Here is a 20,906-nt window from a genome sequence, read left to right on the forward strand (position 1 = left end):
GAAGTTCTTTATGTGTTTTGTACTAAAGGAGAGCTCTGGAGGCAAAATCAAAGATCTATGACCAGATTGCTTCTGCATCAGGCATACCTGGTAAGGTTTCAATTTTTTTTTCTTCACACAAATTTAACTGTACATGGAGTGGTTTTCACCTGGCAAGACTAAGAGTTCACTTTTGCATGTTGAATGGTAGGTTTACTGTTCTTGTGAAAGGGGCATATGATGATTTTTTTTTTCTTTTCTTGTTTTCAATTATGAATAATCCATGTTTCAGTATTGAGCCACCAGGTTTCAGTGATAAGAGTTTTTTTTTTCGGTTGGGCATGAAAGTTTTTTTTTTTCACCAGTTTTGAGTGTCCATAAAAGTAACCATTTTATACAACCACAGGGTGAAGGTTTGATTCAGCACATGGATCATTTGACCTGTTCACCACAAAATCAGTGGGTAATATTCAAAATTAAAAAAGTCAGGGAAAACACCTTCGTTCTACCTCCTCCATTATCAGCAAAATAAAAAAAGAAATAACAAGGAATAAGAAAGTGGGGCAGGGGGATAGGGGGGTGGTGGTGGTGGGGGGGGGGGGGGGGGGGGGGGGGTTGGAGAGAAAGAGAGTGATCGTGAGTGGTTTGAGAGAAAGAGAGTGATCGTGAGTGGTTTGAGAGAAAGAGAGTGATCGTGAGTGGTTTGAGAGAAAGAGAGTGATCGTGAGTGGTTTGAGAGAAAGAGAGTGATTGTGAGTGGTTTGAGAGAATGAGAGTGATTGTGAGTGGTTTGAGAGAATGAGAGTGATTATGAGTGGTTTGAGAAAAAGAGTGATCGTGAGTGGTTTGAGAGAAAGAGAGTGATTGTGAGTGGTTTGAGAGAATGAGAGTGATTGTGAGTGGTTTGAGAGAATGAGAGTGATTATGAGTGGTTTGAGAAAAAGAGTGATCGTGAGTGGTTTGAGAGAATGAGAGTGATTATGAGTGGTTTGAGAGAATGAGAGTGATTATGAGTGGTTTGAGAGAATGAGAGTGATCATGAGTGGTTTGAGAGAATGAGAGTGATTGTGAGTGGTTTGAGAGAAAGAGAGTGATCATGAGTGGTTTGAGAGAAAGAGAGTGATTATGAGTGGTTTGAGAGAATGAGAGTGATTATGAGTGGTTTGAGAGAAAGAGAGTGATTGTGAGTGGTTTGAGAGAATGAGAGTGATTATGAGTGGTTTGAGAGAATGAGAGTGATTATGAGTGGTTTGAGAGAATGAGAGTGATTGTGAGTGGTTTGAGAGAATGAGAGTGATTATGAGTGGTTTGAGAGAAAGAGAGTGATTGTGAGTGGTTTGAGAGAATGAGAGTGATTGTGAGTGGTTTGAGAGAATGAGAGTGATTATGAGTGGTTTGAGAGAATGAGAGTGATTGTGAGTGGTTTGAGAAAAAGAGTGATCGTGAGTGGTTTGAGAGAATGAGAGTGATTATGAGTGGTTTGAGAGAATGAGAGTGATTATGAGTGGTTTGAGAGAAAGAGAGTGATCGTGAGTGGTTTGAGAGAATGAGAGTGATTATGAGTGGTTTGAGAGAAAGAGAGTGATTGTGAGTGGTTCAGTCATGTAATACATTACTTTCCGTTTCACGCAGAGTGCCATGAGCTCTCAGAGCGCTCAGAGAGAAAGGCACAATACCAGTGTATGTAGAATAATGGTTTACATTATTAGCCAATCAGCAAATAGATGTCTGTATTCAGCCCGGGATAGTGATCGACTCCTAGGCAACCTAACGACACATGTCCGAGACAACAACATAATACGACAATGTACATTTGGAAAAAAAAAAAAAAAATCAGTATTATACTTGCATGTCGTGGTTCACACCCAACACACTAATCGTATATACAACCCTTTGTGCTGTTGACAGATGAGGATGGAAGTGAGGGCTTCCTTGTGGACTTCCAGAGGAAAGCCGTGGACAGGATTTCCGAACAGCGCCGAGAGGAGGGCAGGACTGGAGTGTCGAAAGAGGTGGACGACAGTGCCGGTCATGGGGATCTGGACGATGGTGATGATGACCTGTCCAACAACGAACCAGTACCTTTCCCTGCCAGCCCTGAAGAGGAGTGGTGAGAATGAGTATTTCTGAAATAATGCATAGATCATATCAAGATATATATATATATATACATAACACTAAAAAAGAAACATGCCAAAAACACCAACAAAAAATAGTGTTGCCCAAAATCCAGGTGAATAGAAAATAAGAATGCCGCCTCAGTCACTGAAACAAACACACTCATGACACATACAGACACACATGCATATACATTTCCGACCTGCCACAGATACTTGTTTGTTTATGGGCTGCAACTCCCACATTCACTCGTATATACGTGAGTGGACTTTTATGTGTATGACTGTTTTTACCCTGCCATGTAGGCAGCCATACTCCATTTTTGGGGGTGTGCATGCTGGGTATGTTCTTGTTTCCATAACCCACCGAATGCTGACATGGATTACATGATCTTTAATTGATCTTCTGCTTGCGTATACACATGAAGGAGGTTCAGGCACAAGCAGGTCTGCACATATGTTGACCTGGGAGATTGGAAAAATAACCACCCTTTACCGATCTGGCGCCGTTACCAAGATTCCAACCTGAGACCCTCGGATTGAAAGTCCAACGCTTTAACCACTTGGCTATTGCACCGGTCGCCACAGTTACAAATGGATGCATGTTTAAAACAACAACAAAAAACAAATGGTTGCGCGCATACACATGGTCTCTCTCTAACACACACACACACACACACACACACACACACACACACACACACACACACACACTGTGATATAAATTTGTCACGCAGTTGAAATAACTACACACACATGTATGAACACACACACACACACACACACACACACACACACACTAACACAAATTAGTTACACAGCATGAAACTGCTGCATTTGTCAAACTCAAACAATCATGAACAGGAGAAAAATATTGTTTTGATTTTCGTGTACCCGAGTGTTATCATGAGCAGGAGAACTAATGATGTCAGATACACCTGCTACAATATGATTGCAGGGTGGATTACGTGGATACATTTGGTCGATCACGAAGGTGCATGAGGAAGGATTTGCCACACCTGGAAAAACAGGAACGTCCGCTTGGAAGGTGTGCCAGGTTTTAAGCATGTGATTTTAGGATTTTTTAATGAATTTATTCTTGTTAAAAGATTTTTCACCACTTCACAAGATCTTCATAAGCCTAAGCATTTATTACAAACAGTATTGGTCTCGTCATTATTTTTTCGATATCACTGTTGGATTTTTTTTTTTTTAGCACAGAAGGGAATTATTCCTGGTTTTGTGTGTGTATGGGCGAAAATTTGAAAGTACCAATACAAATGTTTAATGTTTATGAATGTGTTTATAAAGGATGAATATATATATGTGTGTGTGTGTGTGTGTGTGTGTAATGTTCTACTCCACGTCGGTTAGGTAGATGCCTGACAGCTGCTTAACCCTTCACGCTTAGTTAGGCTTTGAGTGCATGCTTATGTGTTTTTGTATCTATCAGAGTGGATTTCTTCCAAAGAATATTGCCCGAGGACAACACTTGTGTTGCCATGGGTTCTTTTTCACTGCGTTGAGTGTGTGTTGTACACAGGACCTCAGTTTATCATCTCATCCGGAAACTAGATGCTCGTTTGGATTTTCCAGTCAGAGTTTGGAGAAAGGGTGAGACCGGAGATTAGAAAAGAGAGATAAACCACTTGCAGAAATTGCTGAAGCCAGGCAGCCTGCGCCGCGAGAATTATATATATGATTATGTACATATAGATAGATTTAGATTTACATACTGATATATCTATATGAAATTATGTATGTATGTATTCATGTATGTATGTATGTATGTATGTATGTATAGACAGATGTTAGAAGAGAGACAGAGCTGAATATGTGTTTTATGTTTTGATATATATATATATATATATATATATATATATATATATATTTGTTGAAGAAATGGTGATGTAAACCAGAAAGTGTGAAGAAAAAGTAGCGTTACGAAAACGCAGTTCAATAATTTACAACTGTCTCTCTCATGTGCAACATTGCGCTGGGGGGGGCAGGGGGGGGGGGGAGTTGGTGGTGGGGGGAGCTGCTTTATTTTCTTTTTATATTATCTACATTCAAGCAGATGCAAACGTGCTAAAAACCAAGCAAAAATGAATCGGTTTTCATTGTATACAGCGAATCTTACTACACGTGGGAAATTCCAGGCATAACTTAACTTTCGCTTTACTGCAGCTGAACCGTCAGAACCGACTAGTTTCCTTCGGGTGGGGAAGGAGAGGGTGATTTACCCCCACCCTTCCGCACTGCGTGTGTGCCCCAAAACGGCTTCAGCACTGTTATAGACAGTAAGAAGGGGCCTGCCGCGAGTGGTTTATCTCTCTTTTCTAATCTCCGGTGAGACCAGGATTTGAACCCATATGGTCATGGACACAGTGTTGGCAGATAAGCGTCTTAACCATCCTGCCACCTTTTTTTTTTTCTCATGTATTTTGAATTATTAGACCTCCACTGAAGATAGATAATCATGATGCCATTAAAGAAGAATAGATATGAAGTCCTTTTTAGTTTTTGTTTTTATGTGATGCAAAGCATGTGGTCTGATCCATATTGGCTACACATCTTAAAAAAAAAAAAAAAAAAAAAATCCAATGAAAAACAGTGATGAAGTGGGTGAGGGGAGTGGAGAGCCTGATGCCTGACCTCTGTACAAACCCATGGTGCTGGTCAGGGCCTGTGCTGAAATCAGTGATAGCTCTTCCTGCTCATGATTATACCTTAAGAGTCCGCTTGCTGGTAGGCTCTACCCAGGTAGGCAGCCTGTTGTGCAAATGACTTTTTGTTTGGAAAGCACCTAGTGTTTAGTCTGTGACCAAAGAATGCTAGTGTATAAGTATTAGTGATAATAATGATAATATTAATGATAATGTTAATAATAATGATGATGATGATAACAACAATAATAATGATAATGATAATAATAATAATTACAATGATAATATGACCTGTGGTTGCATACAACCCAGTGATAATTATGTCCCAAATACAGACCTCCAGGGGACGGTGGACTCAAGCTGAAGGAGGGAGCAACTCTGATGTCAGCTGACATGAAAAGAGAACTCCGTCGACAGCAGTGGGAGAAAGAGGCGGAGGAATCAGTGAACGGTCCTGTGCATTACGCCAATGTTCAGTACGATGGTGAGTAGATGTAGCAAGTCTGTGAGACTGGTCAGCTGGTGGGGAACCTTTCTTTCATGGAACTGGAGATGTATAAAAATGAAATCTTTCCATCAAAGAATGGCACTTGTTTGAACTGACTGTCAGAGACTCACAGATATTAAAATTCAGTTTGGCCCAGGTTTTTTTGTTGTTGTTTTTTTAATTCAAGATTCAAGTTTTAATCATTCCAGATATTTGAATTTGGATCGCTTCAGATGTTTGAATATGAATTAGCTGTTTTTAGGTTTGACTTTGAATTGCTGCAGATGGTTTGTTTGTTTGGTTGGTTGTTTTTTTTTTCATTTGAACTAAGCACTTTGGACTTTGAAACATTTATATTTTACTGTGCGCTCACTGAAATTTGTGCAGATATGTAGAGATCAGTGGATGGGCGCAATAGTCGAGTGGTTAAAGCGTTGGACTTTCAATCTGAGGGTCCCGGGTTCGAATCACGGTGATGGCACCTGGTGGGTAAAGGGTGGAGATTTTTACGATCTCCCAGGTCAACACGTGCAGACCTGCTAGTGCCTGAACCCCCTTCATGTGTATATGCAAGCAGAAGATCAGATACGCACGTTAAAGATCCTGTAATCCGTGTCAGCGTTCGGTGGGTTATGGAAACAAGAACATACCCAGCATGCACACCCCCGAAAGCAGAGTATGGCTGCCTACATGGCGGGGTAAAAACGGTCATACACGTAAAAGCCCACTCATGTGCATACGAGTGAACGTGGGAGTTGCAGTCCACGAACGAAGAAGAAGAAGAAGAAGTAGAGATCAGTTCCTGGTGCCATGCAGGCATTTCATTATGAATTGTCACACGGCCGCATTCACTCAACTCAAGCTCACATTGCAGGTAGCCTTGCACACAACACTCGCAGTCAGACTTCGCTCCAACCCAAGGGCAAACAACAGGGCTAGATAGATACACTCCCTTCTTATTATCAAATAAATCAAAGAAAAATAAACAAACATGTCCACATTTCACCTCTAGGGATAAATCATGTCAGCTGTGACACTTAGGAGACACAATCACAAAGTTAATGTTCCATTCTCCTTTACACATTCAAGTTAGGCTTTAACAGTTTTCATTATCTTCACATGTAAAATTACATTGGTTTCCTTGAGTGATTGTCATCCCATACATCCAAGTACTACTTGTGGGCCAACTGATCAGCTGAATAAATTTTTCCCAAAACAGGCGCTGAGGATTGTGTAACATCCCCAGAACCCAACTTAATTTAACTGGTGAAAATAGAAAATAAAGGAGCACTTATATACATGTACTTTAACTTTGTCGAATCCCTTACCTTAACCATTGTTCTCAAAAGTAAATTATGGAGGGAAAATTAAAAAAAATTGTAAAATTCAGAAGAAACGATTGCAATGAATTTAACATGATCAAACTCGAGGAGAACACTGAACTTGCCATTAACCCTTTGAGCCCTGAGTTCCTGAGCAATTTTAACCCTTCTGCCTGAGCTCCTGAGCCAAAATTTGCAAATAATTGGTATTAAACCCTTTTAGCCCTGACCACCGCTTTACCGGTGGCAGAGAAAAATGACATAATGCCCAGCCACCGGTAAACACTTGAAGCGTGCAGAGTCTCAACTTGGCCCGTCGGGGCAGAAATCAGGGACAAAACGTGCGACAAAACAACTGTACACAATGCAGCAAGTAATTATATGCTTGATGATTTATCGGAAGTAGAGTATGACAATGATTACTCTGATAGTGAGATGAAATTCAAATCGGATGATTTTGCTACAGATAGTGATGTTGAAAATGAATCTGAGCATGCCTAATCAGTTGATCAAAGGAGGCGTGTCAGGTTGAGACTCTGCACGCTTCATGGTAGAAATCGATCTTTTTTATCCAAAGCACATGCACAAAACACAGTGAAAAGGCGCGGCAATGTTGGTACTTCGTTCGCTGACGTCAGAATATTACGGTTTTTCTGATTGGCTCTTCAATATAAGTCAACCAATAGCAAAATACGACACAAGTGTTTACGCACCGCTCAACTGGTGGCCAGGCATTATGCCACCCCACCCCACCACAGGTAAAGTGGTGGTCAGGGCTCAAAGGGTTAATGCAACATCAGTTTTCCAGAAAGCTGGACAGTCCCAACATCCAGGACTTACCTTCGCTACCCTGGACCAGCACTACATGAAACCATGCAGAAAAAACAGGGTGGTTCACTAAAACAGTGAAAATTGATGGAAAATTGTTGTTTTAATCGGCCAAACAAAGCTTCGTTTTCTCACTTCCGGAATCAGTAAACAGTCAAGTTTAGAATGCAAACTGTACCAAGCAAGAATGAATGAAATTAGAATAGTGTGTCGGTAAGAGAATACTTGTACCTGGTCCACAGAGAGTTATCTTGTACCTGGAGTAGAATGAGTTAAGACCCCAAGATTGATCTACCCACCAGGTCCTCCTGTGAGCTACAGGACTCTGCACCCAGAGTGGAATGACATAAGTTTGGTGCTCTTCACAATACACCAGTTTGTGAACACATATTCACCTCGGTGGCTTAAGCATGTATGCCACTAGTCTTTCTTTACAGTTAGGTTCAGGCCAAACTACAGTAACATAGCCAAACCATACAATAAATCTTCCCTTCACAAGCAGGCAAGACTATCATGACATCAACCCAAAAATGTGATGTCATGACATAATATTTTGTTGTCATATACCGGCCACATCAAACTGCAAGTTGTGACAGGCAGTTTGTTTGTTAGCCTATTTCATTTTTTGGCTGAAGCAGTACTAAGATGCCCCCTAAGCCTAATCATAGCTCAAACAATCAACAGGATTTGCTCTGTTCAAAACTGAACTTTTCTGCTGTTATTCATTCTGTGACCAACAGCTGACTGGATGTCATGTAGGCTCAGAGATACCAACTTAAGATTTCGCCGTATTTTGTTACTCTTGATCACAGTTTGTTCCGACATTACACCAACGTCAGAATTGTTACAGCAAGTTTATTTCAACTGCATAGCATAGTCACATGCTTTCCTGTCGTAACATTACCCCAGACACTCTAGACCTATTGATTACGAGGCCAGGGCAGTCACTACTAACCTTGGTGTCACGTGATGATACTCAGCTAATCGCGTGCTTGTTTACATTGAAACAGCATTGAGTGGACCGATTTGCTTAATCGTTTGCCTGAACAAGAGAGAACGTGGTTAAATCAGGTTGCGTCTTGGTCAAACAGCGTCTGTGCCTGGTGGATTAAGCTATGGAGTGCAAGGAAGGAACAAGCTGATGTGGCTTGGAGTCGGTGTTCCTACCAAATTCAAAATGTTTTTTCCCACCAAATTTCCTGATTGTTCCTACAAATACTTGACAGGGGTTGGCATCTCTATAGGTTTGTTCTGTCTTACACAAGCTTTTTGTTGTTGTTGTTGTTGTTGTTGTTGCTTTCATTCCACTCCACAGCTACATGCCTGCTACATCTCCCCTGCACCAGCACTTCATGAAACCACTGTAGTAAAAAGTAGGGTTGTTTACTAAAGCAGTGACAATAGATGGAGCATTGTTGATTTAATTGGTCAAGCAAAGCTTGGTTTTCAAGCTTCCAGAAGCCATAAATGGCTCAGTTTAAAATGTGAACTGTACCAAGCAAGAATAAACGAAATTGGAATAGTGTGTTGGTACAAGAAAACTAGTACCTGGTCCACGGGGGAAGTAATCAATAAATCATGGTACGAGTTAATTCATGCCTGGAGTAGAATGAGTTGATTTACTTTGTTTTACATTTGTCACTTGTGTATTCATGTGTACGAACTGTCATTAAACTGAAGAGTGCTTTGTCTGCCCACAAATGCAAGGAGGAAAGCGCTTAATTAAGGAGTCTTCTTTATCAGTTGCATTCTCTGTATGTGTGTGTGTGTGTGTGTGTGTGTGTGTGTGTGTGTGTGTGTGAGAGAGAGCTTTTAAATCACTCTCGTGTTCAGTGTAAGTGTATCACTGTATGTGTGTCTGTGCAGAAATCCGTTCCCATGGCACTGGATTCTACCAGTTTTCCAAAGACAGCAACTTGAGGGATGAGCAGATGGAGATGCTGAACAAACTGCGAGAACAGGTAATGCCTGGAAGAAAGCTGTACACTTTATTTACTGAACAGAAAGTAGCTCAGGAGGGCTGTTAGTGTTAATCTGCGTTTGTTATAGTAGGGAGGTGTGTGTGTGTGTGTATGTAAGAGAGAGAGAGCGAGTGAGAAAGAGTGTGCGTGAGAGTGTGTGTATAAGTGTGTGTGTGTGAGAGAGAGAGTGTGTTTGAGAGTGTATGCTTATGTGTGAGAGAGAGTGTGTGCGTGTGTGTTGGATCTTTGTTCTATCTGGTAGATGACTGGTGTGAAGGGTTGAAGAATTCATGTCAGGAGTATTATTATGTAAAATAAGAAAGAGTGTTATGGAAGAGTTGGACTGCGCCTTGCCTCAAGTTTTGCACTGTTTGGTTTTTGTCCTTGTAAACATGGTGATGTTTGACTCTCTCAACCAGAGAGAACGTCAAGTCAGTCCTATCACACAAGGAAATAATTTTGTCATATCCAGTGGGGCTTTGTATGTCGCTTCCTGCACAGGTTGAATCAAAACTGACATGATTCAACGGCAACATTAGAGTCTCTTCTGACAGGCGACTTCATGGCAGCCAAACATTGTATTGTAATGTATTGATAACTCCTGGTAGACTTCTCACTTTTGCCTGGCAGACAATTGCCTCTGGGATGATCACAGTATGAGATTGGTGGTTACTGCACCTGGCACTGGCAGTATGAGAGAACGGACACAGAACATGAAGTTTTGGAGAAAAATCTACACTGTTGGCCCACATTTACTGTGCACAATGTGGAGGGAAGCTGCGTCACCTGTCAACATCCATGCGACATGATTTCTCCTGCATTGTAAACTTCAACCAGTACTGTTCTGGAACGATATTATTTTACCTTCAGTTTAACTGGCTTTCTTCACAAATCTTCTTTCAGTACTTGATTTTTTCAGTTACTTTGCATAATATCAAATAATATATATATCCTTTAGATAATCTTAAATAATATCTAACATTGAAAGAAATATCAAATAATATATATACATATACTTTGGATGATATTGAATAGTATGTAATGGTATTGAAACTAGATTACATCCTTGCACAAGGGCATAGCTTGAGGATGAAGACCATCTGTCTTTGTGGCACAGACAGTGGACAGCCGTCAGCGAAGTGAACGAATCAAAGAGAAACGGAAAGCGGCACTGGAAGCTCGCCTGGCCAAAGTGAAGCATCGACGCAAAATGAAAGACGGTAGTCTGGGAGTGGACGACAAGGGTACAGTTTTCTGTCTTATTTTTATTTGGACTTTGAAAAAAGATAACTTTCAAAACATTGTTTTGAATTTTTTTTTAAAAAGAAAGGTTTTATTTTTTTATTTTCATTTGGACTTTGAAAAAAAGATAACTTTGAAAACATTATTTTCATTAAAAAAATAAATGTTTTGATTAAAAAACAGCAGCAGGAGCAACTAAAGTCTTTCAGTGCTTTGACAGTATTCATAATGTTCAACATCTGACTTTATTGTGAGCTTGATCAAACATGTATAGTGAGTATGGTTTGAGATTTGGAGAATGTGGAAAGTGTCTGTCTCAGAACTGAACATGCTCATCAGAGTGGTTCTTAGCTGAGCTGAATTACTGAGACACAATTTTACATGGAAAAAAAAAAGCATCAGAAATTGTGCATGGGAACAGTGTTGTTTTGAATGGTTCCTTGGGACGGGCGCAATATCCGAGTGTTTAAAGCATTGGACTTTCAATCTGAGGGTCCTGGGTTCGGATTACAGTGATGGCGCCTGGTGGGTAAAGGGTGGAGATTTTTTAAGATCTCCCAGGTCAACGTATGTTCAGACCTGCTAGTACCTGAACCCTCTTCGTGTGTATATGCAAGCAGAAGATCATGTTTAAGATCCTGTAATCCATGTCAGCATTCATTGGGTTATGGAAACCAAGAACATACCCAGAATGCACACCCCCAGAAGCGGAGTATGGCTGCCTGCATGGCAGGTAAAAATGGTCATACACGTAAAAGCCCACTCGTGTACATACGAGTGAACGTGGGAGTTGCAGCCCACGAACGCAGAAGAAGAATGGTTTCTTGAAAAAGAAAAAAAAAAGAAGAAATGAGAAGTGACAGGTTGCTTAGGGTTTTTCATGTATCTTGCCATACTGAGGATAGGAGGCAGTGGGTCTTTTTACCAGTACTTCATAAAAGAGGAGTAATTCATTGTTTTGCTGCTGCTTTTTTTTTTTTTTTTTTCTTTAAGAGAGAAGATACTTACTTGGAATCAAGATAGAACTGATAACCAGCATCAGCAGTAAAAGATCAGAATTCTAAACTGACATTACGCATGTTGTGGTGAACAGAGGAGGAGGAGCAGAAGGCTGCTGAAGATCCGGCCCCTCAGGCAGCGGTGCAGGAAGCGGAACCATTGACCCGTGACGACAGCTGGCGACGCTCTGCCCCTGTGCGGGAGTGGGACATCGGCAAGGAAAGTATGTGGCATCTTTTGGTTTTGTTGTTGTTGTTGTTGTCTTTTTGATTTGTGCAGTTTTATTTTCAGTTTTGTTGCTCTGCCTTATTGGGCAGCAAAGCTGCTCAGCAAGCTTCGCATGTCAGAAGTTGACAGGATTATAAGATTTTTGTTATATATTTTTGTGAAAAATTTGATGCCAAAAAAAAAAAAACCCAACAAAAATGAAGTATACATTATTTTCTCATTCAGAATTGCCAGAATGGACTGCCAAGCACTACATGGATCAGAAACGCAGTGAGCGTGAGAGTGAATTTGCTCCCCCACAGTTCTACTTTGACCAGAAGAAGACAGCCCCTTCAGGTGCCAAGCCCAGAGAACAGAGTGATTCTCTCAGAAACATCGTTCCCCAGAGCGTCGCTGGACGTGGGCAGCTGACAACACCCTCATCGTCTCTCCCCAGCAACACCGAAGCAGTGTTGAAACAGATTCGGCAGTCGTTCGGGGCATCGCCTGACACACAGGGAAGTGTTGACAAAGACACAAAACACGCAGACAGTGATGCAGGGGTCAGTGTAGCATCGATACCGTTGCCTCAGATGGACACAGTGGCAGGTAGTGCACATGGTTCAGTGGAGGAGGAACAGAGGCAGGTGGCAGGTGTCACCTTTAGGGACCATGAAACAGGTGAGATGGTTAGACAGCAGTCAGCAGTACCAGGTGGGGGCTATGCTCAGCCTCTGTCGTCCAACCCAGCAGGTCCGCCACAGCAGGAGATGTATGGTGCTCCACTGCCAGACATGTCCTTACCTCCCCCTGGCTTTCCTGTGGCGCTACCACATGTCTTAGGTCAGCAGACAGACACGATCCCTCCACCGCAGTCCTTCCCGGCGTCATCCTCCATCCCCAGTGCACAAGGTGCAGGTTCAGGGACACAGTTCATGTACCCCTCCCAGCAAGGCCTTCTCCATGCCCTGCCCACCACCCCTGTGGTGACCCCCCCGGCCCCTAAACCTGCTGCTGTGCCCAAGGTGAGCATGGTGGACAAACGCTTCATGCAGAACAGGGAAGTGTCCGAGGAGGATCTGCTAGGTTACATGGTGCAGACGTCCGCTGACCCCCTCACCAACATCCAGCCCGTGTCCTACACACCAGGGATTTTCAGCTCTGGTGCCAGCTCTCTGTCCTCCCCTGCAACGTCCGTCCCTGAGGAAGCACCAACAGCAGCCACATCTGAGGGTGAAACCACCAAGCAAGCTGCCGAAACCACCAAGCCGGCTGCCCAAACCACCAAACCGGCCGCCCAGACGGAGGGAGTGATTTTTGGTGTTCCGGACTTCCTGCAGCCCGCGACGGTGACAGCGACCAGCTACCAGCCAGGGAGTTTTATGGCTGCCAAGGAGGCTGCGGCACAGCGCGCCGAGGAACAGTACGAAGAGGCCAGGAAGAAGACGCAGTACTCCAGCGCTCCAGTGCTGTATGCTAGACCTGATGATGGTGATTTGTGGGAGGGAGGAGGGACAGGCTGCAGTGGGAAGGCGACGGAGAAGGAAAAGGTTTCAGCTGCACAGCAGGATGACGAAGGTGATGAGGAGTTTGCCAAGTTCATGAGAGAAGTGCGAGGGAACAAGTAAAGCCAGAGAAGGTGTTCAATCATGATTTGATGTGTGTGTATGTTGATTACTGCACTTGGTCTTCACCGAGTCCATTTTGTAAATGATCTTGAAATCAGTTTGTTTTGACATTGATGAATGAACAAGACTGTGTATGGAAACTGGTTCCAGCCGTTCTGTCATGTGTTTGAAACCAGTTGTATTTATTCCTTCACTCTGTATTTCATGACAGTAGTTGCTGCATGAACTGAAAGTTTTTTTTTTGAAGAAGTGTGTTATGCATAAATTATGTGCAATTAAAAGCAAGAAAGCAACTGCATTCATCATGTGCTGTGAAAAGTAATAGTATATCCTGAGTGCCATGAGAGAAAGTTCTGGAATGAAATAACATTTTTCTGTCATGTTCATTTTATGACAGCCAGTGAATATACAATTCCATATTTCAAAGTCAGTTGATAGAATAATTTCTGCTTAGTATTTTTTCTTCTGTACTGAAACAGCACTTCATTGCATTGTGAATGTTTTTGCCATTTGTAACAAACAATTGATGAAATCAACCAATAAGTTTCCACATTCTCATGAATCTACGCATACACACACACACATGCACATAGAAACATGGACACCACCACCAGTTGACAGAACAAAAATCAAACAAAGTTGTTCTGAGAGACGATATATTTAATTCTCTGAACAGAATCTAGCTTAGCAGAACATGATGCAGTATCAAAAAATCGTTGATAGATGAAACAAGTCTTTTCCGCCCCATTGTAATATAAATAATCTTCATTTTTAAACTACCATTCCATCAATACCTACTTTGCACATCAAGACAGCTTAATTAAACATGCAGATCCTCATCCACACAACTGATATAATGCACAATTTCCATTTTCACTTGTAAGTAACATTCACTTTGTGGTTTTCATTCCTTCCACACCTGTAAAAGCACACACACTCATTGTAGCATTGTAGATCCTCATTCATAATGTAAAAGGAATTCTGCATTTTTCCCTTGTCCTCTGTGACACAAAGCCACACACAAACACCTTTTGTTTTTTCATTCAGAGAGGAAAAGACATGAACGCATACAAACACACACACACACACACATCTCTATTATCCCCCTCCCCTCTCCTCTCCTCTCTCTTTTGTGACATACATATCAAGCATGCCCACATCGCACATTATTTGTTTCTTCAAGCAAATATGTGCATCATCCAAGTAAAGAAGAAGAGAGGAGAGTAGGGTGAGGTTGGGAAGGGAAGGAATATTCATTTGCTGCCAATGTGATGAATTCCCTGTCAGGATGTGCTGGGTGTGTCCCTCTCTCCTTCACATTCTCTGTCCTCTCCACTGGATGTAGCTTCCAGCTCCTGGTACTCCTTCACCAGATTCTCCATGTTCTCTGCAATACAAACACACACACACATGTAATCTGGGTCAAGTGTGTGATGCGTCTGAAAGAAAATGCCTATCCACTGACAGAAAGAGTTTTCTCAGACTGATAATGAGGGGATCAAAACATGAGGAACACTACTATCACACCCATCAAAGTTATGGCCTGCTGGATGGTATCACATGATGGGGCAGTACAAATATTTTGAGTCTGCAAATGACCCAAACCATGACCTGTTCCAGTGCTGGATTCCATTGGTTGTACATCAGACAATGTAAACAACAATGAGATTAAGACATAACTTCATAAAAATGAGGAGGGGCTCACTCAGTCAGGCTCTGCATGTAAGTAATAATCGTCAACAGTATGGGATTTATGTAGTGGTGAGACACTGTCTAGAGGTTTGGGATGTGGAACGTGAGAGTATTGCCATTGATAACGCACAGAAGATGGGTCAGTACACACACAAAAATAAACACTTTAACTCACTCAGTACCACCAGTCCTCTCTTCTCCTCTACACAGACCCCTCGGATGTCCAGTGGGTGTCTGAATGACCCAACCTTTAGCTTCCATCGTCAGAACTGTGGTATTCTTTGTCAACATTCACCTCTTCAGTATAAGAACCTTCCGCTTGCAATATTTTGATGATGGTAATTGGGGTGAAACGCTGTTAACGTTGTCTCTTTCGCCGTTCGTATGGAGAGAGTTAATGCTGGCAGTGTCAGACTTAATAAAGAAAATACACACACACAAAAAAAACAACCCAAAAACAACCCACAACCAAACAAACAACAACAAAAAACAAACATTAAACAACTTTTCAAGGAATGTGGTGACAGAATAGAGTTAAAGATTAAAATGACATCCTACCCTCCAAACCAAGCTGTCTGCTGTTCAAAATTGGTATTATGTGAAACAGAGTTCCACTTTGTACTTTTGAGAATTTAGAAGAACATCAATGGTAACTTGCATCAACTGAATTTACTGTCATTGCATGATTATCTTATGATCATGAAAATGTTATTGTCAGCATTACAAACATCTACAACTTCCCTGTAACCACTGAGTAAAACAACAACAAAGACTTACGTTTAGCCTGCTGCATCTCTTGTTCTATTCCAGATAGGAATAAAATGTTGCTGTTCTGTTGCTTTTTGTACACCTTCTGGAAACAATATAATCATAGAGTCAACAACAATACTGTATCTTTGCTGTCCAGCTTAACACAAAACAGTCTTTTTTTTTTCTTTTTTTTTTTTTTGGTCATCTCCACTCCAAATGCAACAGTCTAAAACATCACATTTATTTATAATAATAAAGAAGAATCATCAACACATTACACTTTACATACAGTGTTGTGAGAAAAACTTCAGGATAAAGCATTGAAAATGTTTAACCACAAAGTATAATATTAATAAGTTCATACACATGCATCTTCTGTATGATTCTTCCCCATCCCCCCCCCACCCGCGCCCCCCCTTTGCACATAAATGATATTTATATTTGTATGTGTATGCATGCATGTACAGACATTCTTGTATGCCTTAGATCAAAGTATTTTAGTGGTTTTTTTCTGTCCTGACTTTTGCTGCTAACATAATTCTACTGGCAATGCTGACAACATGAGCCAGTATTGTTTTATTTTTAATTCTCAAGCACACTGCTGACTGTATTTAAATCTAATTATCACAAACAACATAACATGCATATTAAAAGATTTCTTAATAGTCATAACTGACACATAAAACTGAGTTGCCTCAACATGATCACCGACTGTTCCAAAAATAATAGGAGAGAAGAGGCATACTTACAGATCACACAAGTAAGAATATGTACTGCGCTGCTCGAATACTTCGAAAAATCAACATAATTGTTACTACTTTTCTGAAATGTATGGTAGTAGGGTACCTATCCCAACCACTGCTAGAAAATATAATACTGCCTTTGGGGATGGAGAGAGTGGCAAATCCAAAATGCAAACAAACTCACAGCCGTTGGTCGCAAGCTGCTCAGCTCATACTGCAAAACCTCTTGCTCTTTAATCTGAAAACAAGACCTGGAGCTTTTAATGTAGCATATCAGCAAGTTGCTCAAAAAAAATTTTCAGGACTGAATAATGTTTCCTTGTCAATTCATGCACACATCACAACAGACATTCTCTATCCATGCTAAGATAATGGCCTAAAATTATTACTTTTAAACTCTGCAGTGCCCAATGATGTACATTATGAAAAATGCATCACTATTAGCCCCATGTCGTACACGTCCACATTGATGCAGGATTTTTCACAGTTACATTTTGAAGTTGATGTGTCAAAAAAACCCCACAAAAACCCCACCAATCAGCAAGCTTAATATATCTACTTTCATTATCCGCAAGGAGCAACAGCCAAACACACACTACATGGTAATTTCTAGATACTGTTGTCAGTACACCTCTCAGAAAATTTCAAAATGTTGGACGATGAAACACAAACTGGCTCTAGTGACTTGAAACAGAAGCAAGAACTTATTGCAATTACCCTTTGTGATTTTGTCACCCAAGATGCTGCACAAGCTTTAAAACTAAAAGTAACTGAAAACGATGCTAGTGACTTGAAACAGCAGCAAGAACGTATTGCAAATTCCCTTTGTGAGTTTATCGACCAAGATGCTGCACAACTTTACAAGTCATTGAAGATGATGCCTTTTGAACTTGTGGTTAAAAAAAATCTTGTCAGATGGTTCACTTGACATGAATGAAAGTAAGAGTGATGATTTGCAGAGTGGGTGGAGGGTGGGAGTTATTGTAGAGCTAAATCTTGCAATAAAAGGAAACAGAGAGTGGACAGGAGGCCAAGAATAGCTCTATGGCTGACCTAGAGTAGACCTAAAAGACAACCGGTCCGTTCCCTTAATCAGGGCAGGGAGGAGGCAAGGTGTCAGATGAAGGGGGTGGAGTGGTGTGTGTTGCACGAGTCACTGGAGAAGTGTACTTTTTGAAAATCACGCTGGCATTGATCAAAGAAGGGGATCATAATTATTACACTTGCAGGCTGATTCTGGGCTGTATACTGGGCTGTGCTCCGTGTACCAACCTCGTTGATGTCTGAAAGGGGGCATGAGGTGAGTGGGTGTGGCACGTGAAGGACGTGTGTGTGTGTGTGTGTGTGTGTGTGTGTGTGTGTGTGATTTCTACTTATTTTGGGGAAAAAAGCAACAAACAAACAAATAAAAAAACTGAAAGGAACAATTTGCTGACAACTCTCTCAACATTTGCAAAGAAGGTAATTGAATGATGGGCTGAAAATGTGCAGAATTCCAGAACTTCACATTATAATTCAGGACTCAATGTGTACATAAGATACAGTAACACATTTACTTTTTCATTTCATATTTAATATATTTTCTACATTTCAGCTGCTTTTACTAACAGTCTATAACATATATTCAGGAAGTATGTGAAACTTGTTTTTATCATATTCATGATTCACTCATTCATTGCTTACCAGTGTGTTAAGTAAAATTCAAACTATCACAAATTGTTAGTCTGTTCATTTTCCCTTTAGATAAGTATGGGTTATGTAGATATAATACAATTGCAGTAGTTTGCTAGCTAGAATACAATACAGGATGTTTTCAAACCAGTTGGGATAAATAGGGAGGGAGTGCAGGCCCACTTTCGTTGGATTTTCGTTGCTGTTTTTTCTTTGTCACTGAAAAGCTAAAATTTCATTGTGGAAATCACTGTTCTGACAAAAGGATTCTGAACAATTTTGGTGAGTATTTTAGCAAGTTTACAAGCTATATTTGGTTTTCTCATTACACCAATTGTTTGCTTTAATCTTCTATGTTTACTTTGAGCATGTCTCTTGTCAAATCTCTGCCATTAAATGATTAGGTATTCGAATTGATCTATCTAAAATTAAACACAGAGCCTCATCTGGCTTCGACTAGAAGAGACTTGACCACCGAATATCAGTTTGAAGCATCATTTTATCCACAGCACCCATATTTTTTACATGTCTTTGTGAAGTTAAGGGAAGGGAAAATAGTTTTGGACAACTATCAATAGGGATTTATTATATCTATATATATTCTGTTTCAAGGCAAAGATTATCTGATCTGATTATCTGATCTGTTTTCTGTGATTTGTTTACTCCAGATCTCGATCGGAGAAATCTGTAACTTTTTTCTGTGTATAATAATAAACGTACCATGTTGCTTTCTTTTAAAATGCTGAAGATCTAGATGTCTTGATTTCTAAAGACCTTTTTGACGACATATAGTTTTTTTGTTGTTTGGTTCATTCTGTGCAAATTAAATGATGTGAACAAACTCTACCAAAAAGTTGCCCGAAGAAAGGCAGTGCAAACCCAGAAAAGCTAATTACGATGGTGGGCTGTCCACTTCTCACTCTGCAAGTGATGAAAAGTGACCAAAGAAAGCAGGCCTGCACACCCTCCCTCTTATCTAAAAAAGCTATTTATTATACATTAAATAATTCAGTCTGACTCTGAGTGAGTGAAGCTGTAGCCTTAAGAACAACACAGAGCCCACAATATCTGGGCTAAAACTAATAAAGCAACAAATCACCTAAACAGTGCAAGTCAGAAAAATGAAAGTTCTGTTTAACCCTGGAACAGAAAAATGGGCACAAATACACTGCATCAATTCAACCCAGAAGAGGCCATTCTATTATCTATATCAAAGATTTTTTTTCTTAAATCATTGTACTTAGCACAGCAAAACAAACAAACAAAAGAAAAAAAAAGAAAACAAAGAAGAAAGTCGAACATAGCCTGAGCCAAACTCATGCTTGAACTTGAACTTGAATCAGATGTTTGATGCCTGTGTAGGCCTGTTCATTGTTCAGTTTGATACAATATACCAGCATGGTGGCTTAATGATACTTTATTGATAGCATACTGGATCATAAATAAGATCATGCTGCAGGGCGTTTCTGTTTATGTCACTAAGATTCGTTTCTATGGCTTACATTATTCATGACAACAGGCGCCAACCTTATAATTATATGGCATACCTCATATTACATTTATGTATTATTCAAACAATTTTGCATTCTGGCCACGTCATTCTCAAATTTCAATTGCATGCTGTAGTCTAAGTTCATGTGCATGGCTACATTTGCTAGCAATTTTCTCTTCCACGTTTCTTTCAAGTTACATGGAATCGTACTTTAAAAAAAAAAAAAAGTTTTAAACAATAGCAATTTTCTCATCCACGTTTCTTTCAAGTTACATGCCGATGGAAACGATACTTAAAAAAACAAACAAAAAACAACTGTCAAATACTGATATGTGGCTCAGATGTCCGCTTAGCACGAGCAGTAATTCTAACCAGCTCAAATGAGTAAATCTGTGTATCATGTTCAGAGTTATGTGTTTACCAAACCACGATACCATAATAATGGTATAACTAGAATTCTGAGCGAGTTTTGCTGAACTGCTGAAAACAAAGGAAGCGTGCGTGTGACTGCTACCGCTGACAGTGTGTGACTGGTCCTGAAGTTGCATACAATTATACACTGTCGATCTAATGAACTTACACATACCTTAACTTTAATATCAGCCTTTTTCCCGTCCCTTTCTCCCTGCATCTTGGAACTACAGATCCTCCGAGGAACCTGTTCAAAACGAGTGGTGGTGTTTTTTGTTTGGTCACCTGGAAGTTATCGTTCTTGTTTGCGAAACCCACTTCCGGTGAAGCAATGGGGCCGTAACCACGGACGGGTCGTAACTGGGGCCGCGGACGTAAATAGAAAAAGTTCGTGGGGTGGGCTCTGAGAATAGATTTATTCTGCTGTCGCTCAATAGGTCAGGAAGGGAGTGTTCCTTTTTAATTTTATTTTCAAAATAGCACTCTGCAAGCAAAGGGCACTCCCCCCCCCTCCCCAGGCCTTTTTGGTGAAGAAATGGAAACTGTGTGTGTGTGTGTGTGTGTGCTGAGCAACTGAACTGAAGTATACTTGATGCACTTTGGGCTCTAAAATTCTAGATGTCAATGCATACCCACACAGCCAGTTTGATCATCTCAGGCCCTCAGAATACAAAATTTGTATAGGTTACAGCTGGTGAACATTACATATGT

General features: G+C 40.8%; 2 protein-coding genes across 3 annotated transcripts in view; one reads left to right on the forward strand and one right to left on the reverse strand.

The window, feature by feature from the left end:
• Positions 1 to 13,724, forward strand: part of LOC143297779 (uncharacterized) — a 16,005-nt gene extending 2,281 nt beyond the window's left edge. Inside the window, exons 4-11 of the mRNA XM_076610259.1 lie at positions 29 to 90; positions 1,888 to 2,089; positions 3,055 to 3,144; positions 5,098 to 5,246; positions 9,266 to 9,360; positions 10,478 to 10,604; positions 11,696 to 11,824; positions 12,055 to 13,724. Of these exons, the coding sequence (XP_076466374.1) occupies positions 29 to 90; positions 1,888 to 2,089; positions 3,055 to 3,144; positions 5,098 to 5,246; positions 9,266 to 9,360; positions 10,478 to 10,604; positions 11,696 to 11,824; positions 12,055 to 13,436 (2,236 nt within the window). The 3' untranslated portion in view covers positions 13,437 to 13,724. The remainder of the gene's footprint in view (positions 1 to 28; positions 91 to 1,887; positions 2,090 to 3,054; positions 3,145 to 5,097; positions 5,247 to 9,265; positions 9,361 to 10,477; positions 10,605 to 11,695; positions 11,825 to 12,054) is intronic.
• A 360-nt stretch (positions 13,725 to 14,084) lies between these two features.
• On the reverse strand, positions 14,085 to 20,509 carry LOC143297952 (ASNSD1 upstream open reading frame protein-like). 2 transcript variants are annotated; one of them, XM_076610569.1, is made up of 4 exons: positions 20,371 to 20,509; positions 16,806 to 16,859; positions 15,906 to 15,978; positions 14,085 to 14,823 (listed from the first exon to the last, which is right to left on the reverse strand). In XM_076610569.1, exons 1-4 carry the CDS (start codon positions 20,413 to 20,415, stop codon positions 14,720 to 14,722), a joined length of 276 nt encoding a protein of 91 aa, XP_076466684.1. In that variant the 5' UTR covers positions 20,416 to 20,509; the 3' UTR covers positions 14,085 to 14,719. The 2 variants fall into 2 exon arrangements, with proteins under 2 accessions (XP_076466684.1, XP_076466683.1); XM_076610568.1 differs by having other exon boundaries at positions 15,906 to 15,981.
• Positions 20,510 to 20,906: the final 397 nt, after the last annotated feature.

Source organism: Babylonia areolata, chromosome 23, assembly GCF_041734735.1.
Source record: "Babylonia areolata isolate BAREFJ2019XMU chromosome 23, ASM4173473v1, whole genome shotgun sequence".
Lineage (NCBI taxonomy): Eukaryota > Metazoa > Mollusca > Gastropoda > Neogastropoda > Buccinidae > Babylonia > Babylonia areolata.

Bases quoted from the DNA above. Each gene is read 5' to 3' on its own strand.
- LOC143297952 (XM_076610568.1), bottom strand. From the start codon at position 20,415: ATGCAGGGAGAAAGGGACGGGAAAAAGGCTGATATTAAAGTTAAG. The intron at 16,860-20,370 runs GTATGTGTAAGT...TCTTGTTTTCAG, and splicing joins AGGCTGATATTAAAGTTAAG to ATTAAAGAGCAAGAGGTTTT. The intron at 15,982-16,805 runs GTGAGTTTGTTT...TATTGTTTCCAG, and splicing joins GCAGCTTGCGACCAACGGCT to AAGGTGTACAAAAAGCAACA.